The sequence below is a fragment of the Acomys russatus genome, chromosome X (assembly GCF_903995435.1).
Source record: "Acomys russatus chromosome X, mAcoRus1.1, whole genome shotgun sequence".
In the NCBI taxonomy this organism is placed as follows: domain Eukaryota; kingdom Metazoa; phylum Chordata; class Mammalia; order Rodentia; family Muridae; genus Acomys; species Acomys russatus.
In genome coordinates, this window is record NC_067169.1 from 86,512,960 (window position 1) to 86,540,077 (window position 27,118).

General features: G+C 38.8%; 1 protein-coding gene across 1 annotated transcript in view; it reads left to right on the plus strand.

The window, feature by feature from the left end:
- Positions 1-26,765, plus strand: part of Rtl4 (retrotransposon Gag like 4) — a 402,948-nt gene extending 376,183 nt beyond the window's left edge. The window contains exon 2 of the mRNA XM_051141658.1: positions 25,492-26,765. Coding sequence (XP_050997615.1) covers positions 25,736-26,629 — 894 coding nt within the window. The 5' untranslated portion in view covers positions 25,492-25,735 and the 3' untranslated portion in view covers positions 26,630-26,765. The remainder of the gene's footprint in view (positions 1-25,491) is intronic.
- The last annotated feature ends 353 nt before the right edge of the window (positions 26,766-27,118 follow it).

Here is a 27,118-nt window from a genome sequence, read left to right on the forward strand (position 1 = left end):
AGGTGTGTGTGATACACGAAACAATTAAGGCTGGTTTTCTGCTCTTTGTATGAACAAGAAAAAAAAAGACATCTGTAAATCTTCATTCATGCCATATGAAGAATGACATTTAATAATAATTCATAGGGGTTCTATACCCAACAAGAAGTATTGTCTATGCCTAGATGCTCATGTCCTAGCCATTCTCAGAGCTATTCCCATATAGTGGGATTAGCAATATAAGTTACCTGTTTGATCTGCAGTGTAAATTCTTCACAACCCGATTATATCCCCCTCCCTCATCTTCTCTCCCTCCCTCCCTTAGTACAGAGAAAGGGGAGCCCACTTCCCCTAACATCTGACCTCAGCCTATGAAGTTTCATCTGTACTACCTGTAACCTCTTCTTCTGTAGCCTGGCAATGCCGTCCCGCCAGGGGGATGTGATCTAAGTTTGGGGGCCAGAATACATGTCTGAAGTAGTCCCTACTCTCCATACGTAGGACCCACAAGGAGACTATGCTACTACATCTGAGCAGTGGGTCTAGGTCCACATCATACATGGTTCTTGGTTTATGTTTCAGTCTCTGTGTTGTAATGTAGTTATCCTGTATTATGTGACTAATATATGCTTATGAGTGAGTACATACAATCCCTGTCTTTCTGAGTCTGGGTTACTTTACTCAGGATGATCTTTTCTAGTTCCATGCATTTGCCTGAAAATTTCAAGATTTCTCTATTTCTAATAGCTGAATAGTACTCCATTGTGTAGATGTACCACAGTTTCTTTATCCATTCTTCAGTTGGAGAAAGTCTAGGTTGTTCCCAGATTCTGGCTATTACAAATAAAGCTGCTATGAACATAGTTGAGCAAATGTCCTTGTTGTATGGTGGAGCATCTTTCAGGTATATTCCCAGGAGTGGTATGGCTGGGTCCTGAGGTAGAGTTATTCCAAATTTCCTGAGAAAACACCAGATTGATTTCCAATTGGTTGTACAAGTCTGCACTCCCACCAGCAATGAAGGAGTGTTCCTCTTTCTCCACATCCTTGCCAGCATATCCTGTCACTTGAATTTTTTAATTTAGCATTAGTATAGGTGTAAGATGGAATCTCAGAGTTGTTTTGGTTGCATTTCCCTGACAGCTAGGGATATTGAGCATTTCTTTGAGTGTTTCTGGGCCATTCGATATTTCTCTGTTGAGAATTCTCTGTTTAGTCCTGTACCCCATTTTTTAATTGGATAATTTGGTTTGGTGGTATTTAATTTCTTGAATTCTTTTTTTTTAAACTTTTAAAAATTATTTATTTTTATTTTTACTTTTACATATACATTTATATTCTTACACACATATACAGTGAACTACATACAGCAAGAAGTAACCACGAAACAATTAGTTATTATATAAATGTTACATTCATAGTGTTTTGCCTGTTTGCATTTGTCAACCTTGGAGAAAACATTTGAATTCTTTATATATTTTGGATATTAGCCCTTTGTTAGATGTAGGGTTGGCGAAGAACTTTTCCTACTCTGTAGGCTGTCATTTTGTTTTGTTGACTGTTACAATAATATGTAATCAATAACTGATATAAAGAGATAGCCAGAACATGGAAACAGCCTAAGTGTCCCTCAGTAGAAGAGTGGATAAAGAAACTGTGGTACATATACACTATGGAATACTACTCAGCTATTAAAAACAAGGAATTCCCGAAATTTGTGGATAAATGGATTGAGCTAGAAATGATCATAATGAGTGAGTTAACCCAGAAGCAGAAAGAATCAAATGGTATATACTCACTTATATCTGCATACTAGCCCAAGGGGCATGTCCCACGAAAGCCTTCACTTACCAGGAAACTGGGACAGAGGGGAAGGCATCCTATTGGGACTCTAAATGAGAGACGCATGGGAGAACAGCAAAATAAAAGGATCCAGAGGGTCCTAGAAATCTACAAGTAGAACAATATGATAGGCAGATTTGGGCCCAGGGGTCCCACTCAAACTAAGGCACCAGCCAAGGACAATACAGGAGGTAAACTTTAAACCCCTTCCCAGATCTAGCCAATGGTCAGAATATTCTCCACAGTTGAGTGGAGAGTGTGATACGACTTTCTCACATACTCTGGTGCCTCACATTTGACCATGTCCCCTGGAGGGGGAGACCTGGTGGCACTCAGAGGAAGGACAGCAAGTAGCCAAGAAGAGACTTGATACCCTATGAGAATATATAGGGGGACGTAATCCCCCTCAGGAACAGTCATAGTGGAGGGGAATAATGGGAAAATGGGGGGGGGGGAGGAATGGGAGGATACAAGGGATGGGATAAACATTGAGATGTAACAAGAATAAATTAATAAAAAAAAAAAAAAAAAAAAAAAGAGATTGAAATGTAATTTAAAGCTGCAAGCACTAAGCTGGGAAGAATCTAAATTCCTACTCTTTTAACAATAAACTAAAATAAACTACTCTAATCCTCATAACCTACATATATCCCAAACACTTTCCAATCTGGCACTCCTCGGGCCATTTCTTTCCTCCAATTCCTTGTCAACTGTCAACCATCAACTCTCAACCCTCAACTTTCGATTCTTGGCTACTTCCTTTTCCACTTCCTCTCCTTCTGCCCAGCTGATTAGCTAAACAGCACTTTACTGACAATTGTTACATCCACTCATGACATTCCTCCACAGTAGACAGTGTCCTTTGCCTAACAGATGATTTTCAGTTTTCAAAAGGAGAAAAACTCATTGTTTGTAGAGTATCTGTGACTGCTACAACTTTTGTATAGTTATTCTCAATAGTTTGATAAAATAGCATTACAGTCTTCATTGTAGAAAAATGCAATTTTAAAATAGCATGAAGGAAGTAATTGCTAACAACTTTCATGCCCTCATCACAAGTCATCAGTAATAGGCTTCCTTTGCATTTGAGCTATTTTTGTTATGAGATGGGGAGGTAGAAAGGAAGTAGGAAGTTCAGAGGAGAACAGAGAAGAATACTCAGTATAAGGAGGAAGCTAGGAAATTATATCACAAATGAATCAGGTGATCATATGTTGAAATCCTTGGCTAGTCATGAGAAAAGATTAAAATAAATTTTTTTAATTTAAACATTATCCAGAGGATAATTCATTAGATTATTAAATCTAAGCATGTCACAGCCCCTCCACTGGAGTCTGTGTGACAAATGATACTGCACTACCCTAGGCGATGACCCCTACCCAGTGAGAACCTCCTAGAATGGGACTGATGTTCCTGCCAGGAGTAAGTGATTACAGTTTTTCTTCTTACTCATTTGTTTTCTCCTTCTGACTGGCTTTCTCATCAGAACCTTTGAAATGTAACTGTGTTGCTAGGAGACCTCTAACTTGGGACTGCAGCCAAGGGTCATTCAAGTGGTTTTACCACCAAGTTCCATTCCATTTGTTAATAAAAACATGGCTAAGACTTAATCATAGTTTATATTATGACTTACAAATAAAGTGTTTAAGAAAGCTACAGATGAGGATCCAAGATGGCGGCAAGCAGTGTGGACTGTGTTTGGAGGCTCCAGTGAACAATTCAGGGATTTGCACAGATTTCTGAGCCAGGAACACCGAGGGCCGATCATCACGGCAGCGGGAGTGCTCCACGGTTCGGAGGGACCAGGGTGCGGAGGACCTGCGTGCCCCTGCACACGGGAGGAGCGTGGATTTTCTCTGATTGGAGCAGCAGCAGCAGAGGCAGCAGCACCAGAAGCACCAGCAGCGGTGGCTGAGGTTTGCAGCTCATAGCCTTCCGGTGGAGGCGATTGGTGTGGTGGCTGGTGGGAGTTGCTGCGGGAGAGGGGACTCAGGGCAGAATTTGGGTTGTGTAGAGCCTTCGGACCCAGACTAGACTCGGTGGACAGTTCGGCCCCAGAATCCCGGGTACTGGCCCAGCCCAGCAAGCAATTCTGCCTGAGGCACTAACTTAGCTTCAGCCACAGCTCCCTTGCTGTGGCGCAGGCTTAGTTGAGCGCGCAGCTCCACACTAGGCAGCACCTCAGCTCAGCAGCAGCTCCCCTGCGGTGACACAGTCTGGGCTGAGCACTTGGTTCCAACACAGGCACTAACTCAGAGCAGCCACAGTTCTCCTGCTGTGGCGCAGGCTTGGCTGAGCACTCAGTTCCACCCTAGGCACAACCTCAGCTCAGCGGCAGCTCCCCTGCAGTGACACAGTCTGGGTGGAGCACTTGGTTCCACCATTGGCGCTAACTCAGAGCAGCCGCAGTTCTCCCGCTGTGGTGCAGGCTTGGTGGCGTGCTCAGTTCCATCCTAGGCACCACCTCAGCTCAGCGGCAGCTCCTGTGCGATGACACAGTCTGGGCGGAGCACTTGGTTTCAACACTGGCGCTAACTCAGAGCAGCCGCAGCTCTCCTGCTGTGGCGCAGGCTGGACAGAGCGCTCGGTTCCACCAGCTCTAAGATTCTGGTTGGACACAGTGTGCAGTTTGAATCCAGAATTACTGGATGAGATTGGTGGTCAGTTCGGGCCCTGAGTCAATAACTGACCACAGCACGCACTTTGGGCCAAAAGGCCCTAGCAGAGCTTGGTGCGTAGTCCCAGCCCAAAAATTCTGGCTGGACCCTGTGTGCATTTTGGGCCCAGAATCCCTAGCTGAGCTTGGCAGACAGTTCAGGCCCTGAGAATCTAGCTGAGTTCAGGCCGTGGTTCGGGCCCAGTGTTCCTGGCTGGACTTGGCAGGGAACACAGAAGGCTGTGGATACCTTGGCCTGACCCAACGCTCATTCAGAGACCCAGAGCAATTGCAGGATCCACAGCACAGGGGGGCTGAAGATCACTGGCTGTGAAAGACCAGAACAACAGGGCTAACCTCCTAACATCCACACCAGTGAAGCTTTGAGCTCGCAGCCTAGGGAAATCGTGAGAAAACAAGTGAATCTATCGTCAGACACCCTCCATCCAACTCTGGAAGGTACCCAATAAAAACAAAGACAGCAAGATGTCTAAAGGACAACGAAAAAGCATACGCAAAAAACCCCAAAACAACATGGCGTCTCCAGTTTCCAGCTATCCCAAAGAAAACAACCCAGAGAACTCAAATACAATGGAAATACAAGAAAATTACCTCAAATCCTTAGTAATGAGGATGATAATGGAGGAAACAAATAAAATTCATAATCAAATGCAGGAAGACGCAGACAAACAGGTGAGAGACATAAAAGAAGCACATAGAGTGGAACTGGAAAAATTGCAGGAAAATGCAAACAACCAGATGAAAGAAATAAATAAAACGGTTCAAGCTCTGAAGACCTATAAAGAGGCAATGGAAGAAACTCAGGAATATACAAAAAAACAGATGAAAGAAATCAAAAAATCAGTTCAAGATCTGAAAATGACAGTCACTGGTCATTAATATCTCTCAACATCAATGGCCTCAATTCTCCAATAAAAAGACACAGACTAACTGAATGGGTACATAAACAAGATCCAACATTCTTCTGCATCCAAGAAACACATCTCACCCATAATGAAAGGCATTACCTCAAGGTAAAAGGTTGGAAAAAAATATTCCAAGCAAATGGTCAAAAGAAGCAAGCAGGCGTAGCCATTTTAGTATCGAACAAAATAGACTTTCAACCAAAATTAATCAAAAGGGATGAGGAAGGACACTTCATACTCATCAAAGGTAAAGTCAACCAAGATGACATCACAATTCTGAACATCTATGCTCCCAATACAAGGGCACCCACATTTGTAAAAGATCTCATAAAAAGGTTAAACCACACATCGATCCCCACACAATAATAGTGGGAGACTTCAACACCCCACTCTCACTGAAGGATAAGTCATTGAAACAGAAACTAAGCCGAGAAATAACATCATTAACCAATACCATGGGCCAAATAGATCTAACAGATATCTATAGAACCTTTCACCCAAACAAGAAAGAATATACCTTCTTCTCTGCACCCCATGGAACCTTCTCCAAAATTGATCATATGGTAGGTCACAAAAGCAAGCCTCAATAGATACAAGAGGATTGAAATAATACCTTGTATCCTATCAGATCACCATGCTCTTAGGCTGCAATTCAACAACAACAGAAATAACAAAAAGCCTACATGTAAGTGGAAAGTAAACAACTCTCTGCTAAATGACACCTGGGTCAGGAAAAAATAAAGAAAGAAATCAAGGAGTTTCTGAAATTCAATGAAAATGAAGAAACAACATACCCAAATTTGTGGGATACATTGAAAGCAGTGCTAAGAGGAAAATTCATAGCACTAAGTGCCTTTAAAAAGAAATTGGAAACATCGCACATAAGCATCTTAACAACACAACTGGAAGCCATAGAAAAAAAAGAAGCAGAAACACCCAAGAGGAGTAGACGCCTGGAAATAATCAAACTCAGGGCTGAAATTAACAAGTTAGAAACTAAGAAAACAGTCCAAAGAATCAACAAAACCAAGAGCTGGTTCTTTGAGAAAATCAACAAGATAGACAGACCATTAGCCAAACTAACTAAAAGGCAGAGAGACAGTATTGAAATCAACAAAATCAGAAATGAAAAGGGAGACATAACAACAGACACTGAAGAAATTCAAAGAATCATAAGATCCTACTTTGAAGGCATATACGCCACAAAATTTGAAAATCTAAGGGAAATGGACGATTTTCTTGAACAATTTCACTTGCCAAAGTTGAATGAAGAACAGATAAACAAGCTAAATAGTCCGATTTCCCCTACAGAAATAGAAGCAATCATCGATGGTCTCCCAACCAAAAAAAGCCCAGGGCCAGATGGTTTCAGTGCAGAATTCTACCAGACCTTTAAGGGCGAGCTAATACCGATACTCTTCAAGCTACTCCAAAAGATAGAAATGGATGGAAAATTACCAAATTCATTCTATGAGGCCATAGTCTCATTGATACCTAAACCTCACAAAGACTCAACAAAGAAAGAGAATTTCAGACCAATTTCTCTTATGAACATAGATGCAAAAATACTAAATAAAATACTTGCAAAACGAATACAGGAGCACATCAAAGATATCATTCATCATGACCAAGTAGGCTTCATTCCAGGCATGCAGGGATGGTTTAATATACGGAAGTCCATCAATGTAATCCACCATATAAACAAACTGAAAATAAAAAACCACATGATCATCTCCTTGGATGCAGAGAAAGCATTTGATAAAATTCAACACCCATTCATGTTTAAAGTTTTAGAGAGATCGGGGATACAAGGCACTTTCCTCAACATAATAAAGGCTATATACAGCAAGCCAATAGCCAAAATCAAAGTAAATGGTGAGATACTCAAGGAAATTTCTCTCAAATCGGGAACAAGGCAAGGCTGCCCACTCTCTCCATATCTCTTCAATATAGTACTCGAAGTTCTAGCCAGAGCAATAAGACAACAAAAGGAGATCAAGGGTACCCAAATGGGAAAGGAGGAAGTCAAATTATCCCTCTTTGCAGATGATATGATAGTGTACATAAGTGACCCTCAAAACTCCACCAGAGAACTCCTAAAGCTGATAAACACCTTCAGCAAATTGGCTGGATACAAAATTAACTCAAAAAAGTCTGTAGCCTTCCTATACACAAATGACAAGCTTGCAGAAGAAGAAATTAGGAAAACCACACCCTTCACATTAGCCACAAGCAATATAAAATATCTAGGAGTTACCCTAACTAAGCAAGTGAAGGACTTGTATGAAAAAAATTTCAAAACTCTGAAGAAAGAGATTGAAGATGACCTGAGAAGATGGCGTGATCTTCCTTGCTCATGGATCGGGAGAATTAACATAGTAAAAATGGCCATCCTACCAAAAGCAATCTACAGATTCAATGCAATCCCTATCAAAATAACTACACAATTTTTTAAAGACATTGAAAGTTCAATTCTGAACTTCATATGGAAAAACAAAAAACCCAGAATAGCTAAAACAATCTTGTACAATAAAAGGTGCTCCAGAGGAATCTCCATACCTGATCTCAAACTGTACTATAAAGCAATAGTAATTAAAACAGCATGGTACTGGCACAGCAACAGGCTGGTTGATCAGTGGAATCGAATCGAAGACCCAGATATGAATCCACACACATATGGTCACTTGATTTTTGACAAAGAAGCCAAATCCATTCAATGGAAAAAGGATAGCATCTTCAACAAATGGTGCTGGTCTAACTGGAGGTCTATGTGTAAAAAAATGAAACTGGGCCCATATTTGTCACCTTGCACAAAACTCAAATCCAACTGGATTAAAGACCTCAACATAAAACCAGAGACACTAAGCCACTTAGAAGAAAAAGTGGGAAAGAACCTGGAACATATTGGCACAGGAGACAACTTCCTGAACAGAACATCAACGGCCCAGGCCTTAATGTCAACCATTAATAAATGGGACCTCATGAGGCTGAGAAGCTTCTGTAAGGCAGGAGACACTGTCAAGAGAACAAAGCGACAGCCTACAGACTGGGAAAAATCTTCACCAACCCTACATCTGACAAAGGTCTAATATCCAAAATATATAAAGAACTCAAGAAATTAAACACCACCAAACCGAATAACCCAATTGAGAAATGGGGCTTGGAACTAAACAGAGAATTTTCAACAGAGGAGTATCAAATGGCTGAGAAACACTTAAAGAAATGCTCAACCTCTTTAGTCATCAGGGAAATGCAAATCAAAACAACTCTGAGATTCCATCTTACACCCATCAGAATGGCTAAGATCAAAAATTCAAGCGACACCACATGCTGGCGAGGATGTGGGGAAAGAGGAACACTCCTTCATTGCTGGTGGGAATGCAAACTAGTACAGCCACTTTGGAAATCTATCTGGTGCTATCTCAGAAAAATGGGAATAGGGCTTCCTCAAGACCCAGCTATTCCACTCCTTGGAATATACCCAGAAGATGCTCCGGCACACAACAAGAAAATTTGCTCAACCATGTTCATAGCAGCCTTATTCATAATAGCCAGAACATGGAAACAGCCTAAGTGTCCCTCAGTAGAGGAGTGGATAAAGAAACTGTGGTACATATACACTATGGAATACTACTCAGCTATTAAAAACAAGGAATTCCCGAAATTTGTGGATAAATGGATTGAGCTAGAAATTATTATAATGAGTGAATTAACCCAGAAGCAGAAAGAATCAAATGGTATATACTCACTTATATCTGCATACTAACCCAAAGGGCATGTCCCACGAAAGCCTTCACTTACCAGGAAAGTGGGACAGAGGGGAAGGCATCCTATTGGGACTCTAAATGAGAGACGCATGGGAGAATAGCAAAATAAAACAATACAGAGGGTCCTAGAAATCTACAAGTAGAACAATATGATAGGCAGATTTGGGCCCAGGGGTCCTGCTCAAACTAAGGCACCAGCCAAGGACAATACAGGAGGTAAACTTTAAACCCCTTCCCAGATCTAGCCAATGGTCAGAATATTCTCCACAGTTGAGTAGAGAGTGTGATATGACTTTCTCATGTACTATGGTGCCTCACATTTGACCATGTCCCCTGGAGGGGGAGACCTGGTGGCACTCAGAGGAAGGACAGCAGGTAGCCAAGAAGAGACTTGATACCCTATGAGAATATATAGGGGAACGTAATCCCCCTCAGGAACAGTCATAGGGGAGGGGAATAATGGGAAAATGGGGGGGGGGAGGATTGGGAGGATACAAGGGATGGGATAAACATTGAGATGTAACAAGAATAAATTAATAATAAAAAAAAGAATGTGTCAGCCCCTCATCTTTTCAGGCAAGAACATGGGAGTTCAAACTAAGCCTTGTTATTTTAGAAAAATCAATAGGTTTCATAAAATTACCAAACTTCCTGGGAATATGAAACAGTGTTTCTGAAAGCAAATATGATATGTTGTTATGTTCTGTATTTGTATTTGTATTAATCACTAGGATATCTGTAGTAACTGGAAAATTCCTTTGCAACCTGATAAATAACTTTTGTCCAGTTTTGAAAGGTGACAGTATCCTGGTTAAATTGTGGGCTTTTCTGTGTAAATTTCTACTACCTCTCTAGCATCCTAAACTTGGCATATAACTCAAGGCTTGTTATTTTCTAAAGCTTTTGGCCTTCCCCTTTGGTCAAGTGGACACAATGTTAGTCATTTCCTCATGGCGCAGATAAAGTCAACAGTAAACAAAAGTACATTTAGGACATTTGAATTCCGTCGTGGATTTCTTTGGCTTTGTCATCTATAAAGCAAGAATAATCTGTGTCTTTCATGTATTAATTGTAGTAGTATATGGGGGTGGTAAACAGGTTTCACAGAAAAGCTTCCAAATTTACTAAATCCAAACACACACACACACATACACACACACACATTCTGCCTTTGCTACTACTTTATTTCTATGAAGAGATACTATGAATAAGGACATTCTTATAAAGAAAGACCTTTTAGTCAGGTTTTGCTTACAGTTTTAGATGGTTAGTCCATTATCATCCTGGTGTAAAGTAGACAGGCCAGAAACAGTATTCAGGCAGACATTGTAATAGAGAATGAGCTGAGAGTTCTGTATCTTCATCTGCAGGGAGCAGAAAGAGACTTATGTTGTAGTGGGTTCGCTAGAGCATAGAAGACCTCAAAGCCTGCACCCAGAGTGGCACTATTCCTCTGCCAAGGCCACATCTACTTCAAAAGGTCATACTTCTTAATTGTGCCACTCCCTACAGGTCAAATATTCAAACACATGAGTCTATGAGGGCCATAATTTTTCAAACCACCACAGCAGGCATTCTCATTCAAACTGCCATACCTACCTTTATTTCATATTGGTCATTAGCTTCTGACTACTTTCCTTTCTCAGCTAATTGAATTTACTGTAACGTGTTTTGTAGAAAGGTCTAAAATGTAATGAAATGGTAGATAATGCACAAGAGGGATGCAGATAGATTGTTTTAATCTGTTTTGTGTTTGTTTGATTTGCCTGAGACCATAGCTCCGTTGGGGGCTTTCTGTGGACTGGCGGGGTGGTCTGAGGTCAGATCCACCCATTGTCCTGGGTTCTCCCCTGGGCCAGGAGATCCAGATGCTGGTGCTTCAGTGTCCACAATTCAGTCCCAGATACAGCTTGCAGGTGGATATGTGGCCAGTCTCTGGTGACTGGGCACCTGTCCTCCATCGACTAGTTAGGTGGACCAAGGACAGACCCACCTATGCTTTGCACAGTGTGGACCTCTCTTACCTAGGGCTTTACAATTCTGGTGGTCTGTAGCTCCCACATGGTCTCTAGGTTACATCCTGCCGATCAGATAAGATACTGTGAGTGGTCAGTGCCCACATCATGTTTCCTCCTTCCCTGTGCCCTCTTAAATAGCCTCTTCTTTCTGTTCTCATGAGAGTTGGGGATATCTTATTCTGTAAAATCTTTCTCTGATTCATTAATTTTTCTGTACCTCTGTTAGAAATCATTTTCAAACATGACTGCTTCCTCCTACAAATTAACCTTATCCCATTGTTTTGGATTAAAGGGGTGTACTAAGGCCTTGTCTGTATTCAAGCCAGATTATACAGCTGTCCTTGGGATTCATTACAGCCAGATCACAAAAACCTAGGAGGTCTTTGGATATGATCCTTTGTCAGATCAGCCAGGTTGATGGATTAAAATTCCTCTACAATGTTAAAAATCAAACCTCAAACATATGAATATCTGTAAGACAAACCATAGCACAAAACAAATCATAGCACTTAAAATAATTAAATCTGCTGGTAGTACACTTTAACATAATTGACTCTGGAACTCAGAACCATGGAAGTAAACCCATCAGCTTCCTCTCTCTCTTCTTTATGTCTTCATCAATGAGTCTTGACTGACACTTATTCTTTCTTAGGCAAAGTAAATTGAACATAGAGATTTGTACACACATGTATACTTTACCACTGAGCTATACATCTAAGTCTTTAACAGTTCAGTATTTGTGTATTAGTGATTGAGGTTGAACCCTTGGCATCATGCCTGTTAAACTAATGATCTACCACTCAATTACATTCTACCCCTGCACACTGGCTCTTAAGCTGTTACAAATAAGATCTTAATGGAATTTAGGTCATTAACTCTTTGCCACTAATCAGGGACACCTACACACACACACACACACACATCGGTTTCACTATATGTATGTATAGTGTATGTATGTATATTGTATATATACATACATAGTGTATGGGAAAATGAAACATAATTTTTCTGTGAGAATGTTTTATATTTGGTGTGAAGGTTATGGTTGATTTTCATTATTCTTTTGTCCTCTTCAATGATGACCATACACGAGTATGTCAATAAAAATCACAACTTCTGTCTCTGTTGAATCTGAACTTTCTGATGTTTATAATTGGACATGACAAAATTTGCAATAATACTCTTTTTTTCTTTAGAATCGGTAATATTCTATCAGTATTCCATGAACTTTGTAATCTTTGAGAAATAATCTATAGCAACTGGACTTTTGATATGATACAAAGGCTAAATAATTTCCCCTTTGTCCCTTTGTCCTTTTTTATTGTCAGTTCTTATATAAAGTACCTTTGTAGATGAAAATTATTGATTAAAATTGTATAATTATACCCACTACTTTGTATGATAAGTTTAAAAAGAAAATTAGTCATGTGGTAAAAAGAAAGACTGGAAGATAAAGGAACAGAAGTGGTCTATATCTCCTGCTACTACCAACGACAAATACACTTGAGGGCACCTAGTATTGTACATGGCATCTACTCTAAATTTACTCAAATTCATTTGGTGGCTGATGCTTCAAACATTCTTAATAACACAGATTCCATGTTTGGGTTTTTAGATAATACATGTTTATCTCTAAAACCAAATGAACATTTTAGATATATTTCATCTTTTCTTTCCTCCTTGAATTACTGTTTTTCAATGAAAATAAGAGATCTTACGTCTTGGAGACATGTCACTCTGGCCTAACATTCAAGATTCCCTGAAGGCTGAATCCCTGTGGTCTAGTGGCATGCTACAACCAGTTTCTTTCCTAGTGACACATCCTCACAGAAGTTGGAATGGCTTGACAGTCTGACAGACACTTAAAGTGTGAAGATGAATTAAAGATATAACACTCCTCATGGGTCTATTAAAAAAAGCTGTCAGTTGAAGTAAGCAGTATTCTAAAAGCATACAGTACCATATCAGGGCTAGAGGGTGTTAGGTAGAAAAAGCATTGGCAGATGGACAATATTGGATAGGGCTTTGTGAATGTGAAAATCAAGCTGAGAATAAGTTTGGAAGTCCTCATCTGTTGCCCTGCTTTGATATACATATTTAGAAACTTTGATTTCTTTCTCCTTTTCTTTCTTCCAGTCTCCTATGATTACCTACTTAGACTAGTTCATAATCCACATGCTATGTTTAATGGGAGTGGTGACTGGCATGGACTTCTAGACAAAAATATTCTACTAACTGTTGCTTTGCCTGCAAGTCCACTACCAGAGTTTCTAGTTTGGGGAATATTCTATAAGTCAGACAACCTTATGAAAAGGAAAGTCTCAATTTGGTGCAAGAGTAATGGGAATTGGAGGATAACCAAAAGGCAGAACAAAGTTCAGTGTATATTAAAGAAATGTCAGAAGTTATATTTAGATATTATTTGATTCATACTCACATAGAAATAGTTGGAGAGATTCATGCAAGTCTCATTTAATGTATGGCTCTGCTTTAAAATATTACCATCTACAGTGACTGAAGGCTCCTTCCTCAGCAAAGATGTTCTTTGTTTTATCTACAGTATTAATGTTTATTGTTCATAGAAGTAGACTGATTTCTGCCCTCCTGAATGCTTTCTGGGTATGTAAATATAATTTTATTGGGTCTTAGTTCCCAGCATAGATTTCCTATAATTCCTTACAGTATTTTATAAAAAGATCCAAAGATCCCTATCTCAATCCCTGTAAGGATATTTTTAAACTTTTATTATTTATTTATATTTATTTATTTATTTATTTATTTATTTATTTTTGAGACTCTAATATAATCACATCATTTCCTCCTGTTTCTTTTCTCTAAATCCTCCCATGTATTCTTTCTTGTTCTTTTTCAAATTTATGGCCTTTTTTCATTAAGTGTTGGTACTTTCATACACATATATGTATATGTATTAGGAATATAGAGAGTAACATATTTCTAAATCTATAAGCAAAGCTTTCTCGTTCTATAGATAAGATCCTACCTATAATCTCCTATCTCCTTATTCTCTCTCTATATATATAAATACACACACACACACACACACGTGTGTGTGTGTGTGTGTGTGTGTGTGTGTGTGTGTGTGTGTATAAAGGAAAATAAAAATTGGGAATATCAGATGATGAGGAAAATTTAAATCCAGATAGTGAACATGTAATTCATATTATACTAATAATCATATACTGCTGTTGAAAAGAAAAAATGCTACAACTACTCTAGAAAGCAGTTTGGGGTTTCCTAAGATAAACATTGACTTATCTCATAAACCACTTCTATGTATTTAATCAAAAGAAATTATTTCACTGTGCATGCATATACTAAAATATCATGTTACACCTTAAGTACATGGTATTCTTATTTTCTCTACTGTGCTTCAATGAATTTTGGGAACAAGAACACTATGTAAATTTTCATACTAGTTTTATTTTTATTTCCCTGAAACTAAAACAACTCAGAAAGCTCATCAACCACATGAAATAAAAAGTGGTATATACATACACTGATAGAGTTTTGGCAATTAAGAGGAATGAAATATTGACACATGCTACAATATCGGTGAGTGTTGAAAATATTACAAATGAAAGAAACTAGACATAGAAGGCCACATGTTGAATGATAAAACTTATATTAAATATTGAGAAAATGTCAACCCATAGAAGCAAAAAGTAGATTAATGGTGGCCTGGAATTAACAATGCACAAACTAACTGAAAACACAACTGAATCTGGGAGTGATCAAAATTGTCTCTATCTCAGAGGTAGTGTTGTTAAAAAGATGCATATATTTGCCAAAGTTCATTAACTGAGGTCAGTATGGTGATGCAGACTTGCAACTCAAACACTCTGGGGGCAGAGGCAGAGGCAGAGGCAGAGGCAGAGGCAGAGGCAGAGGCAGATGTATCTTTGTAGGTTGAAGGCCAAATCTAATCAACCTAGTGAATTCCACACCAGTTAGGGCTAAATACTGTGGCCTGTCTCCAAAACAAAAACATTAACTATGCTTTTCAAATAAAGTCATTTTATCATGATAAATTAGATATCCAATAAAAGAGATTTTAAACAAGATTTATGCATAGCAAGTTAGATATTACTGGGAATATGATTTATTAGAAAGAAGAAAGAATTAGATGTGGCCTTCCTCGAGTCTGGGGTTCTAAGTTGACATTTTTTTTATTAATTTATTCTTGTTACATCTCAATGGTTATGCCATCCCTTGTATCCTCCCATTCTTCCCTCCCTTCCATTTTTCCCTTACTCCCCTCCCCTATGACTGTTCCTGATGGGGATTTCCTCCCCCTGTATATGCTCATAGGGTATCAAGTCTCTTCTTGGTAACCTGTTGTCCTTCCTCTGAGTGCCACCAGGTCTCCCCCTCCAGGGGACTTGGTCAAATATGAGGCACCAGAGTATGTGTGAAAGTCATACCCCACTCTCCACTCAATTGTGGAGAATGTTCTGCCCATTAAGTTGACATTTTGAAGCTTTTAGGGGAAGATCATAAGGATGGAAACTGTTTTCTCATATGTAGTGTACATAAAGAAGGGAGCTATTTACTTGCTACTATAAAGTGCCATTCCCTGCAATATCTATACACAGAATGTCACCAGTTATTGGTCTAACAACATTCCTTACTTACTTTCCTTTTTGCTTTGTCAAATTTCATTAAGTTTGAGACGCATTTCATTTTTGATCAGCCTAGATCAGCTTCAAACCTGAGTTATTGGCTTGTAGAAAGGATAATTTATATCCCTCAAACTTATAAAAAGTTATGATGATTATTAGTTTATAGTTAAAGAAATGTACACATAGGTGGAGTCTAAATTCTCAGGGCTTTTACATAGATTTCATGTCATTTAACTAGAATCGAATGCAAATCTAATTTCAGAGTCTGTGCTGATTAGTACATCATCATGTCTTCAGTATTAAAACAAAGCTAATCTTATTAAGTGGATGTTATGAAACAGATGCTAACTTAAGCAGTTCATATGTATGATTTCCATTGTTCTGGATTGTTCTGGAATGTTTGCTCTTCATCAGGGATCATTGTTTTTTCCTAGGATCCAACATAGTGTCTGGCGCAAAAGAGACATTCAGTAAAAGATATATTAAATGAAATGATCAACCATCTGTGGTGGATGTAAAAAGCTCCATTTATGAAGAGTAAATATTAAGCTTAAGGACATTAATATGCATAAAAATAATGCCACTGTCTAAGCAGCTGGTAGAGTCCTAAGATTACAAAAATCAGTGTCTGTCTCAGTGTGCAGGAGTTAAGGAAGGCCACCAAATGGAAAGGGATACCTCTAGTAATAGGATATAGAAATAGGATTGCTACTGGTGGTGGCCAAACACTGAGAGAATCCTACCTGTTTCTACTTTATATTTTCACATTCTATAGAATTTCCCCATTGCTCAATTAATTGTCCAGTTATACATGGAGAACAATATATGAGAGGTAAGTAATTCTTCCATCTTCACTGAAACTTAGAGTTAAATGCCATGCCTTTAAATAACTTCTGTCTTATTAATTTGCATTTATTTTCTTTTCAAGTCCCTAGATAATCTTTACTTGGGACCTGGGGTGGTGGGATGCTTTTCTAAGAGGGAAATAGACATAAGGAAAATTACACATTCATCCAAACAGAACATATTTCTTTATTCAATTAAAAAAATTTTAATTTGTTGGCTATATATCTTGATTTTAGACACCTATCTTGTCACCTCCTGGCCCCACACTCCCTCTCTCATCTGCCCTCCCCCTTCTCTTAGTCTTCAGAAAGGGAGAGCCCTCCTTCCCTATCATCTGACCTCAGACTATCAAGTCTCATCTGGACTGCCCCATCCTCTTCCTCTGTGGCCTGACAAGGCAGCTCCACCATGGGAAAGTGATTAACAAGTGAGCACCAGAGTCCATGTCAGAAGTAGCACCTACTCCCCATATTATGGGACCCACAAGGAGACTGTGCTGCCTATCTACTACATCTGAGCAGAGGGTCTAGGTCCTCACCATGCATGGTCCTTGGTTGGTATTTCAGTCTCTGCAGCACTCTCCTCCCACTTCCTGGATTTGTTGGCTCCATTGATCTCCTTGTGGAGCTCCTGTCCCCTTTCAGGTCCTTTTACCCTTCCCCAACTCTTCCATATGACTCCCTGTACTCCACCCCAACGTTTGGCTGTGATTCTCAACATCTGCTTCCAGACCCTGCTGGGTGGAGTCTTTCAGAGGACCTCTATGGTAGGCTTCCATCCTTTTCCTTCTCTTCAACTGCTTCTGATGACCTTCTGAATGAGAATTAAGCATTCTCCCTAGAGTCCTCCTTGTTATTTAGTTTCTTTAGGTCTGTGTATTGTAGTGTGGTTATTCTGTATTATGTGCTAATATCAGCTTATAAGTGAGTATATACCATATGTGTCTTTCTGGATCTGAGTTAGCTAACTCAGGACGATCTTTTCTAGTTTCATCCATTTGCCTGCATTTCAAGATTTCCTTGTTTTTAATAGCTGAGTAGTATTCCATTGTGTAAATGTGCCACAGTTTCTTTATCCATTCTTCAGCTGAGGGACATCTAGGTTGCTTACAGATTGTGGCTATCACGAATAAAGCTGCTATGAACATAGTTAAGCAAATGTCCTTGTGGTACGGTGGAGCACCTTTCAGGAATATGCTCAGAAGTGGTATGGCTGTGTCTTGAGACAGAGCTATTTCCAATTTTCTTAGAAAATTCCACATTGATTTCCAAAGTGGTTGCACAAGTTTTCACTCCCACCAGAAATGGAGGAGTCTTCCCCCTTCTCCATATCCTCAGCAGCATGTGAAGTCACTTGAGTAGCAAAACATATTTCAAGAATATTCAAGGCTTTTTCTCACTGCTTTGGCAAAGTTTGCTGAGTAAGTATAAGGTCTGGACATCTGTCTTCTGAACAATAGTTCAATTGCCACAATTCTTTACCTATATTTCCATAAGGTTAATTCATGCATCTGTGATATGAAAAGACATCAAGATGCACTGGCACATGGATGGGCTTTCTGCTTATATTAACAAAGAATAAAAGATGATCTATGTAGCAAACAGTAATATTAAAGCCACCTCTGTAATATCTTGTTGTGTCTATGGCTGCTATAAACAAATGTTGTCAATTTAAAAAAGAATGTCAGTAACTGTACATATATTACTGTTTCCATTATGTATAAACACATATATGTTACAGATGCAAAAACTAAGGCTCACAAAGATAACTTGCTCAAAGGTCTCAAAGCCTGGGTTAAGTGAGATTGGGAGTTTGATTCAAAATATCTCACTTTGAACTTTCAGATTTGTTTTTAAATCACTATTTAAAATGGCTTCAAATGGCATAGTTGTGTTAGATGTGGAGGATTCTAGTTTCAAAGCTAACACCAAATCATTGTAATTCTTTAAACAACTTTTCTTTATTATTTGTTATTTGAAAATTTCATGCATGTATGCAATGTACCTTAACCATATCTACCCCATGCTCCCCCTCCAACTCCCATCAGAGCCCTCCTTCCAAACCGCATGTGCTTCTTAGTTGTATTGAAAATGTAAGTTATGCCTTATCCTTTACAGCTTATCAAAAAGATAAATGAAATAGTAGAAAGATATGTAGAACACACAAGTTACTCTGCATGTGTGTGACATGTTACCAGCCATGGAATAACAGTGTGCCAGTTCTTGAGTTCCCTGGAGCATATAATCTCTGTATTGCTTACTCCTCCTAGTCAATGCTTTGTGAAGAGAAAAGGCTAACTAGGAAGGGTTTTGGATTAGACCGTAGATAGTATAGTGGCCCATAAACATGACCAATTTCTGTTTCTTGAGCCTCACATTCTTCATCTGTAAGATTTTCTTTCTTTTTTTTTTTTAACAAAAACAAATGCTTTTATTGATTCTCTGTGAGTTTCGTAGCATGCTCCGGAATGATGTCACCTGCCTCTGGACCACACATGCCACAGTCTAATCAACTGAACTGCTGGGACACCCGGTCCTGAAGATCCAGGGTGACAGGCTATCCAGGACACAGGGCAACAGCACAATATCCCAGAGGAGTCCCAGTGAGGATCCAGTATTGATGGTGTAGAAGATTTTCTTTAATCCAGTAGTTTTCAACCTTTTTCTTAATGCTGCAACCCTTTAATACGGTTCTTCAAATTATGGTCTCTCTCTCTCTCTCTCTCTCTCTCACACACACATACACACACCACGTGTGTGTGTATGTATGTGTGTGTGTGTATACATATGATATGTGATCCCTGTGAAAGAGTCATATGACCCCTCAAAGGGGTCACAACCCACAGATTGAGAACCATTGTTAACCTGAGGCTTTTAGAAGACTTCTGGCAATCACAAAACATTATGTATCCTAAGTTGCATCTATTAAGCTTTCTCTACCTTGAACAGAGCAGCAGGTTGCCAAACACCACAGGGACCTGCATCAGCTGCAAGTGGTGTTCAGCACTAAGTGAATTGCACCTAATGAATTAAAGATGAAAGAGACAGCAGGGAGCACAAATGCAGGAGAAGACCTTTCATTTCAAATTTAAAGGGCTCATTTTATGACTATTTGCGATTCGTAGATTTGAATTTTTCCACTCTTTCCTTAATTGTTTACTTGAAGCAGCATGTGCTGTTTGAAATGATGGAAGCATAGGGAACAGACAAAGAAACCAAACTAAAGTTTCAAATGCAGGAACAGCACTTGCATATCTTAGCCATTAAATCTCCTGCAGGAATAGGTACTATTCTATCAGTGCAGAGTGGGGTAGAGTTTGGGTTGAGTGGTAGACATAATGGTGAGATTTTAGATTGTGTATCATTTGACAGCCATTCCCTCATGTTTTATCTCTGTGTTCAGGCAAGTTATAGATTTTATGGGTTTGAAAGAACAATCATTTTTATGATGCCTCACTGTTTTATGATTCTCTGAGTGTCTATTCTAATTTCTCATCATGGGGGAATTCTAGTTCTGCTTATCCTCCAATGATATAGGACTCAGAAATTTTCTCACAGAGAGAGCCACCCATGTCTTTTGTATTTAAATAGCTGTTTTCTTGTCTCAGAGAATAAAGTGGTCTGCATGAGAATCATTTGAAGAACACTGCTCATGTAGCAAACTTCTCCCTTGCTCCCCAACTTAGACTTAACATCTCAGTAGCTTGGTTTATGACTTGGAAAATGGCAAAGTTGCAGTCAGGAAATGAAGTAATGAACATGAAATTGGTTATGAGAGATATAAATCTTAGTGAATGTAGATAGGGCCACCTATGCAACAAGAATCCTCATATAGGAAGTGTGGCTCCTTGAGAAACTTAAGTCACATTACAAAGGAAAACTAGGGAACTGGGATAGAAGATTCATGGTACTTGGAACTTCATAAGAAACTAAGCTACGGTTCCAGCTGGAGAAGAAGGAAGACTGAAAATAAAGTCTAAGTTCTGATTCTTCACAGTGGACTAAAGACATGTCATATGAGCTGGGCCACTGTATTTATGATATGGGGATTGTGTGGATATCTGTTAGGCTAATCATAGTCAGAGAAGAGAAGAGGAGAGTGTTGTATTTCTTCGGGAGAGAATCGCAGAGTCCCAACAATGGGGTCAGCTTGATTGCTATGCTCTTTTATCTCCAAACTAGACAAATATTAGGTATCTGAGAACTGCCCTGCCCTTGAATACTGTTTAAGGAATTCATGGAGGATTAGAAAAAAATCCAATCCACATACCACATACTTTGTGGTACATATTTTACTCCTAAAAATGACAAACTCAATATTAATGTACATACCTTGAACCTTGGCACTTAACTCTGATAACTAGGGAAGAATGTCAGTTTGGTACCAGTCCTGGCTACAGAGTATGTTTCAATTCAATCTAGGCTAAGGAGTGAAAACTTGTCTCCACCCTCCATTCAAAAATGTAGCTAATGCTAAAACCAAAAGGACCCTTAGGAAGCACCTAACCCAAAGTTCTCAAAAGTATTAACTGAAATTTCTGCATTAACATCACCTGTATAACTTATTTAACATTCAAATCCTAGGTCTCATCCATGAGCCAATGTCCCATATTTTCCATAGATGAAATAAATAAAAAAAAATTACTACATTGAAATCCCAGCAGATTCTATGAACCTTGAATCTCTTTCTTTCTCTCTCTCTCTCTCTCTCTCTCTCTCTCTCTCTCTCTCTCTCTCTCTCTCTCTCTCTCTCTCTCTCTCTCTCTCTCTCTCTCACGTGTGTGTATGTGTGTGTGAATGTGTGTGTGTGTGTGTGTGTGTGTGTGTGTGTGTGTGTGTGTGTGTATGTTCAATCTCCAATATTCTCATGATCATGTCTGAGGACCACTTAAGTCAACATTACCTGTAATGCCTATAAAAGCCTGCCTGTGTTCCTCTGTTAACCTTTTGAGTTAGAATTTCTAGAGTATGCTAAAATTTAAGAAGCCCAATACTCTTCAGTATACAGATGAAGATGTTTACATGAAGAGATACAAAACAACAACAACACAAAAGAAAACACATAAAAACTTATCCAAGGTTATTCTTCTGAATGGTATAAATACACACATATCTCTAGAAAAGTCCAAACATGTGCTCCTCTGCTCACCCTTATGAGGGAAACTGATGCTTCAATTCAGTACCTATGACCACAGATTTCCTTAGAAGTTCTGAAACTCAAAAGAATTGTAGCTTTTCTTGGTCTAAGATCAAATATCTTAAAAATAAAACAATGTAAAGTCACAAAGTTATTTTATAGGCAATAAAGCACGGCTGAACCGAGACAGTTGGCTTTCTGTTGCTAGAACCAAGAGCCAGGGATAATTTTTGGCCACTCTTGTGGAGGTTTTGATCTGTAGTCAGTTATCACTGTTGCTTTGGTGCTTTTGGTGGGGTAGAAGCACATTTTTAATAGAAGCCAGCTAGTGAAAAGAAAGAAACAAAGAATGGACCATGAATCCAGTACCTTCTTTGGAAATTTACATCAATGACCTTTCATCAAGTACTACTTCTTAAGGGTTCCACCCCCTCTAATTGAGCCAAGCTGAAAACCAAACCTTTAATGCATGTCCTTTTTATGGATATTTCAAATGTAATCTATACCAGGATAGTTCTTCAAATGTCATCTTAAACAGTTTTGTGTCCAGAAACTATTAACTATGATTTTGAGCAAAGTGAATATAAACAAAATGGCTCATAAAAGATTACTAAAACCATTTGTTGATATGGCTTTCTTAGCTTGACCATGAACATATTAAGCAAAAGCTTATATTCATGCAGTTTCTATAAGATCTGGTACAGCCACTCTAGTCTGATGCTCCAAAACCAGTGCATTTGAAATTTCTGCGTTGCCTCTCTAAGGCTAGATCCTTCAGTAGGGCAGTCTTTGTAAAAGCATATTCTATGGACAATCCAATAGAAGGTCAATGACCTCTGGGAAAAGTAATTTCCCAAATGAAATGACCAGGTAGATTTTCTCTGAGGGAATGAGCATTTGCCACTGACAATGATGCCATTGTTTGATTTGCATGTGGGCTAATGCTTTTAATTTTAGCAAGTGTTTCACCCTTGCTACATAATTAGGAAAATTAAATGCTAAGCCACCTTGAATACATAATTCTGTATAGAGTCAGGAGGCCTCACAAAGATGAAATTGATGATGGTTAGGAGGAAAAGGCACAAGACAGAGACATAAAGAAAAAGTTATAATCACACCCTTCTAATAAAAAAGTTAATTCACAATCTCTTCTTATTTCAACTCTGAAATCAAAGAGGTCTATGAGATTTAAGTCAATTTTTTCATTAATTTGTTGCTAAAACCCAGTTGGTAGCAAAATTTGACCTGATTTGACATGAATTTCATCTATAACCAATTCAGTATGAATATTCAGACATTTTTCCTGCTGAATTTTTAATGGCTTAATTATGGGATGTTTCCCTAGATACTGCAGGAAATGTTATATAATAAACAGTAATGCTCTGTGCTACCTTTCAAAAATATTAAAATATGAAACTTGAATTATAAAACACAGATGACACAACTATGGACCTAGAAAAATGATAGCTAACATTTATGAGGCCTTTGCCTTCTGCATGAGGCTCTGGCAATCTCCTTTCATTTCAGTTATCCATCAAAACACTATGAGGTAGGCATAAGAATTTTTTCTTATGTGTAGATATGCTTATTTTACTGTAAAAATAGTCTTTATGCATATAAAAACATTATACTTTGACAACAGCATTTAGAACTGTTAAGAGAAAAACAAAATATAATTTAAAACTCAATAATCACAAGTCAGGGGCTCTACATTGCTGACTGGGATGCATACACAGATGAACAATTCCATAGAAAAAATGCTGTGATCCATGCACTTCATATGAACATATGCATATGCATAACACATCTGTACTGTAATATAGACATAAACATATATATGTGTATTTATAGTGCTTATGGCATATGGGTATTACTTTAAAGTTTGGAGAATGATTCTCAGAAAGATTAAATAACTTTTCCAAAGCCACAGAGATTTGGTTGAGTCAGAAATTGTTTGTAGAGAACTGATGCATATACATCTCTACAAGAAACACGCACACACACACACACACACACACACACACACACACACCAAAACCATAATATACAAGCAAAATATCAGTAAATCAACAAGACACAAGCAAAGTAACATGCAACAAAGCAATACAAAAAACAAAACAAAATAAAACACAAAAACCCCTGAGTTTATTTTTTGTTGGCCATCTCCTTCTGGGCATGGGCACATCCAAATAAGACTCTATTTGAGAAAACTAATTTTTCTTGTCCAAGTAGTTGGCAGTTGGAGATAGCTTTTTGGCTAGGGATAGGAGCTGTTGTCTACTTACCCCTCCCAGCTGGCTTGGACTTGTGCAGGCCCTATGCATGCTGCCATGGTCTCTATGAGTTCTTATATACATCAGTCCTGTTGTATCTGGAAGACAAGGTTTCTTTTGTGTCCACCATCCCCCCTGGCTCTTGCAATCTTTCTGCCTCCTCTTCTACATAGCACCCTGAGCCCTGGAGGAGAGGGTTTTGGTGAAAACATCCCACTTAGAGTTGCTGTCCCAAGATCTCTCACTCTGTATACCTTGTCCAGTTACCCATCTCTATTAGTTCCCACCTAATGCAGGAAGAAGATTCTCTGATGATGGCTGAGCAAGATGCTAATCTATGAATATAGCAGGGTACCATTAGGAGTTATTTTATTGATATACCCTGATAACAAAACAGTAGTATTTTGTTTTTCCATAGGTCAATGGCCTATCTTGTGAGAAACTTACGTTTTAAAAGATTAAGTGATTTTTTGCACACTGGTAGACAATTGAAGGACTTTTAATTTTATGATATACAAGGAAGGGCAATGAAAGAAACTAAAGGATAGCTCAAACTAACTGACATGTCATATGTTTGGGAATTATTTTTAACTCTTAGTGTTTACTTTATTGTTCTTATCTATGCTTAGAGGAGTGTTGACCATTTTGATCTTTATACTTTTAAGAACATTCAGTTCTTATTTGTGAAGTTCTCAATCTTATGTGTTCATCTTTCTTGTGATATCCTAATTATTTCCATGGTAACACAAATGTCACCCCAGACAAGGACATGGTAGGAAAAAACAGATTAACTAACAATGCAGCATTCAGATACCTGGCAGCAATGAAGGCTTAAAGTAGTGAGTAAAATATAATCAGTGATTTTTCCATTCTAAACCAAGTAATTCCTAAACTACAATACACATTCTAATCACATTGGAAATCTTAGTAAAGTGTGAAAAGTTATTCAGTGGGTACTTGATGGGTCTTGGTTTTCTATATTCCTAAAAACATCTCTGGTAAGATCAATGCTCTTGTTTCTTGATCAGGTTTTAAGCAGTCAAGAGCATGAAGTATCATCACACTCAAGTAAAATATGAATCGCTGGAAGAAGTGCTCTTTTGGATTGCTGCCCTGATGAGCATACCAAATCTTATATTAACTATCTGGGTGACCTTGGGCGAATCTTTTTGTTTCTCTGAATCTCTGTTTTTAATCTGTGAAATTATAAATTTTGTTGGTCTGGATGACTGCTAATACTATTTTGAACTCTAATCTAAAATCCTTTGACAGTGATTATAAAAGAAATATTGGATCAGATGAATTTTAATGTCTATACTTACAAAGCATAGGAGGGAGGAGAAAATTATTGTGACTATGATGTATATATTTTGTCTTAATTCAAATCCTCTCTTCTGTGTGTCCTAAGGTGATATGTGTCATCTGAATGTGTAGAACACTGACATTCTCCATAAAGAAGCAGCAGTGATGAATAGAAGATAAGATTTTGGTAGCATCTCTCCAGCTCAACTCTCAGCATTCTCTAGTGACATTGGACAGCTGTTTCCTGCTTGCACATGACTCTATCTTTTCTGATACCAAACCACTGCCTGCTCCTTGGTCTGTACTGGTACTGAATTTCTATTCAGTTCTACATAGTTCCAGGAGACACAATGGAGAAATGCACAGAATCACCACCGACCTTGAGAGGAGACAATGTGATTCTGCAGCCACAAATGCAGCATCCGCCTGATGATAACCCCACGTTAAGAGGACAAGTTGTACCTGTCCTGAGTACCCCAGTGATGTCTGTGCCCTACTCAGGTGACCATCTCCCTCAATTTCATGGTAACCCAACCAATATCATGGGCTTTCTTGCTCAGGTGACTACCTATTTGACGGCTCTGGAGGTTTCGAATCCTGCAGATGATGCCCGAATTAAGCACTTTTTTGACTACCTATCCCAGCAGATGCAAAGTTGTGACATCATGTCTGAGTCCCACCAGAGGAACATATTGAAGCAATATGAGAACTTTGTTCTTGAGTTTCAGCAGTCATTTGGTGAACGCACAAAACAAGAAATGACTCCTCCAATGAATATGAAGGTTGACAAGAGAGACAACTCTCAGCAGGATGCTACTACTTCCCAAGTTCTTGGTCAAAATCTGAGTTATAGTGAAACCAACCAGAGCAACCAGATCCAAAAGGGACAAGCTGAAGCCACTCATGATGAAGAAATCACAGATATAATGGGAAACCTGCCAGATTTGATCACTCAATGCATTCAGCTGGACAAAAAACACAAAGACAGGCCAGAGCTCCTACAGTCAGAATGTCATGTCCCGGTGTTTGCTTCCACAAATCATTCTCAATCTTTCCTGAGCCCCATAAGTCTACTATCCAAGGAGGAGCCCAAACAATTTCAGGGAGCTCAACTGCCTGTCACTCCAGCCAAAAGAGCCCGCCAGCAAGAAACTCCATTATGTCTTTACTGTAGCCAGGCTGGTCACTTCACAAGGGATTGCCTTGCTAAACGTTCTCGAACTCCAGCAAAGAAAAAAATGTAGCTCACTAGTAAGGTGGATAGGAAATCACATTGTAAATTCATAGTCCTCTCACCACTGGCCTTAGTGATTTGTAAACTTTCAAAATACAAAGGAGTTGTTATGGAATCACATTAAAAACAACCATGAACATTTACATCTCCAGTAATTTGAACAACCAGAACGTCTTAGTTGGAAAATAGTCCCTCACCAGATTTGACCTGACAACAATGATGAAGAAAATTAATAGAAACTTTATACTTGGCATCAATCCCTTTAAGAATTCTGAACATTTGCAGACAAGACTCTCTCCAATCTGACTCACAAAAAATAACCCTGATAATATATTAAGATTCACATCCCTACCAATGGATGAAATTTTGGTTGATTCTATTGGCACAAGTCCCATAGCTTGTGAGCCTAGGACTGAGCCCAAAGCTTTATCCTCCTCTTTAATAATCTATCTCTTAATGACTCTGTTTGCAATCTTAATGGCATCAGCATATCCAACAA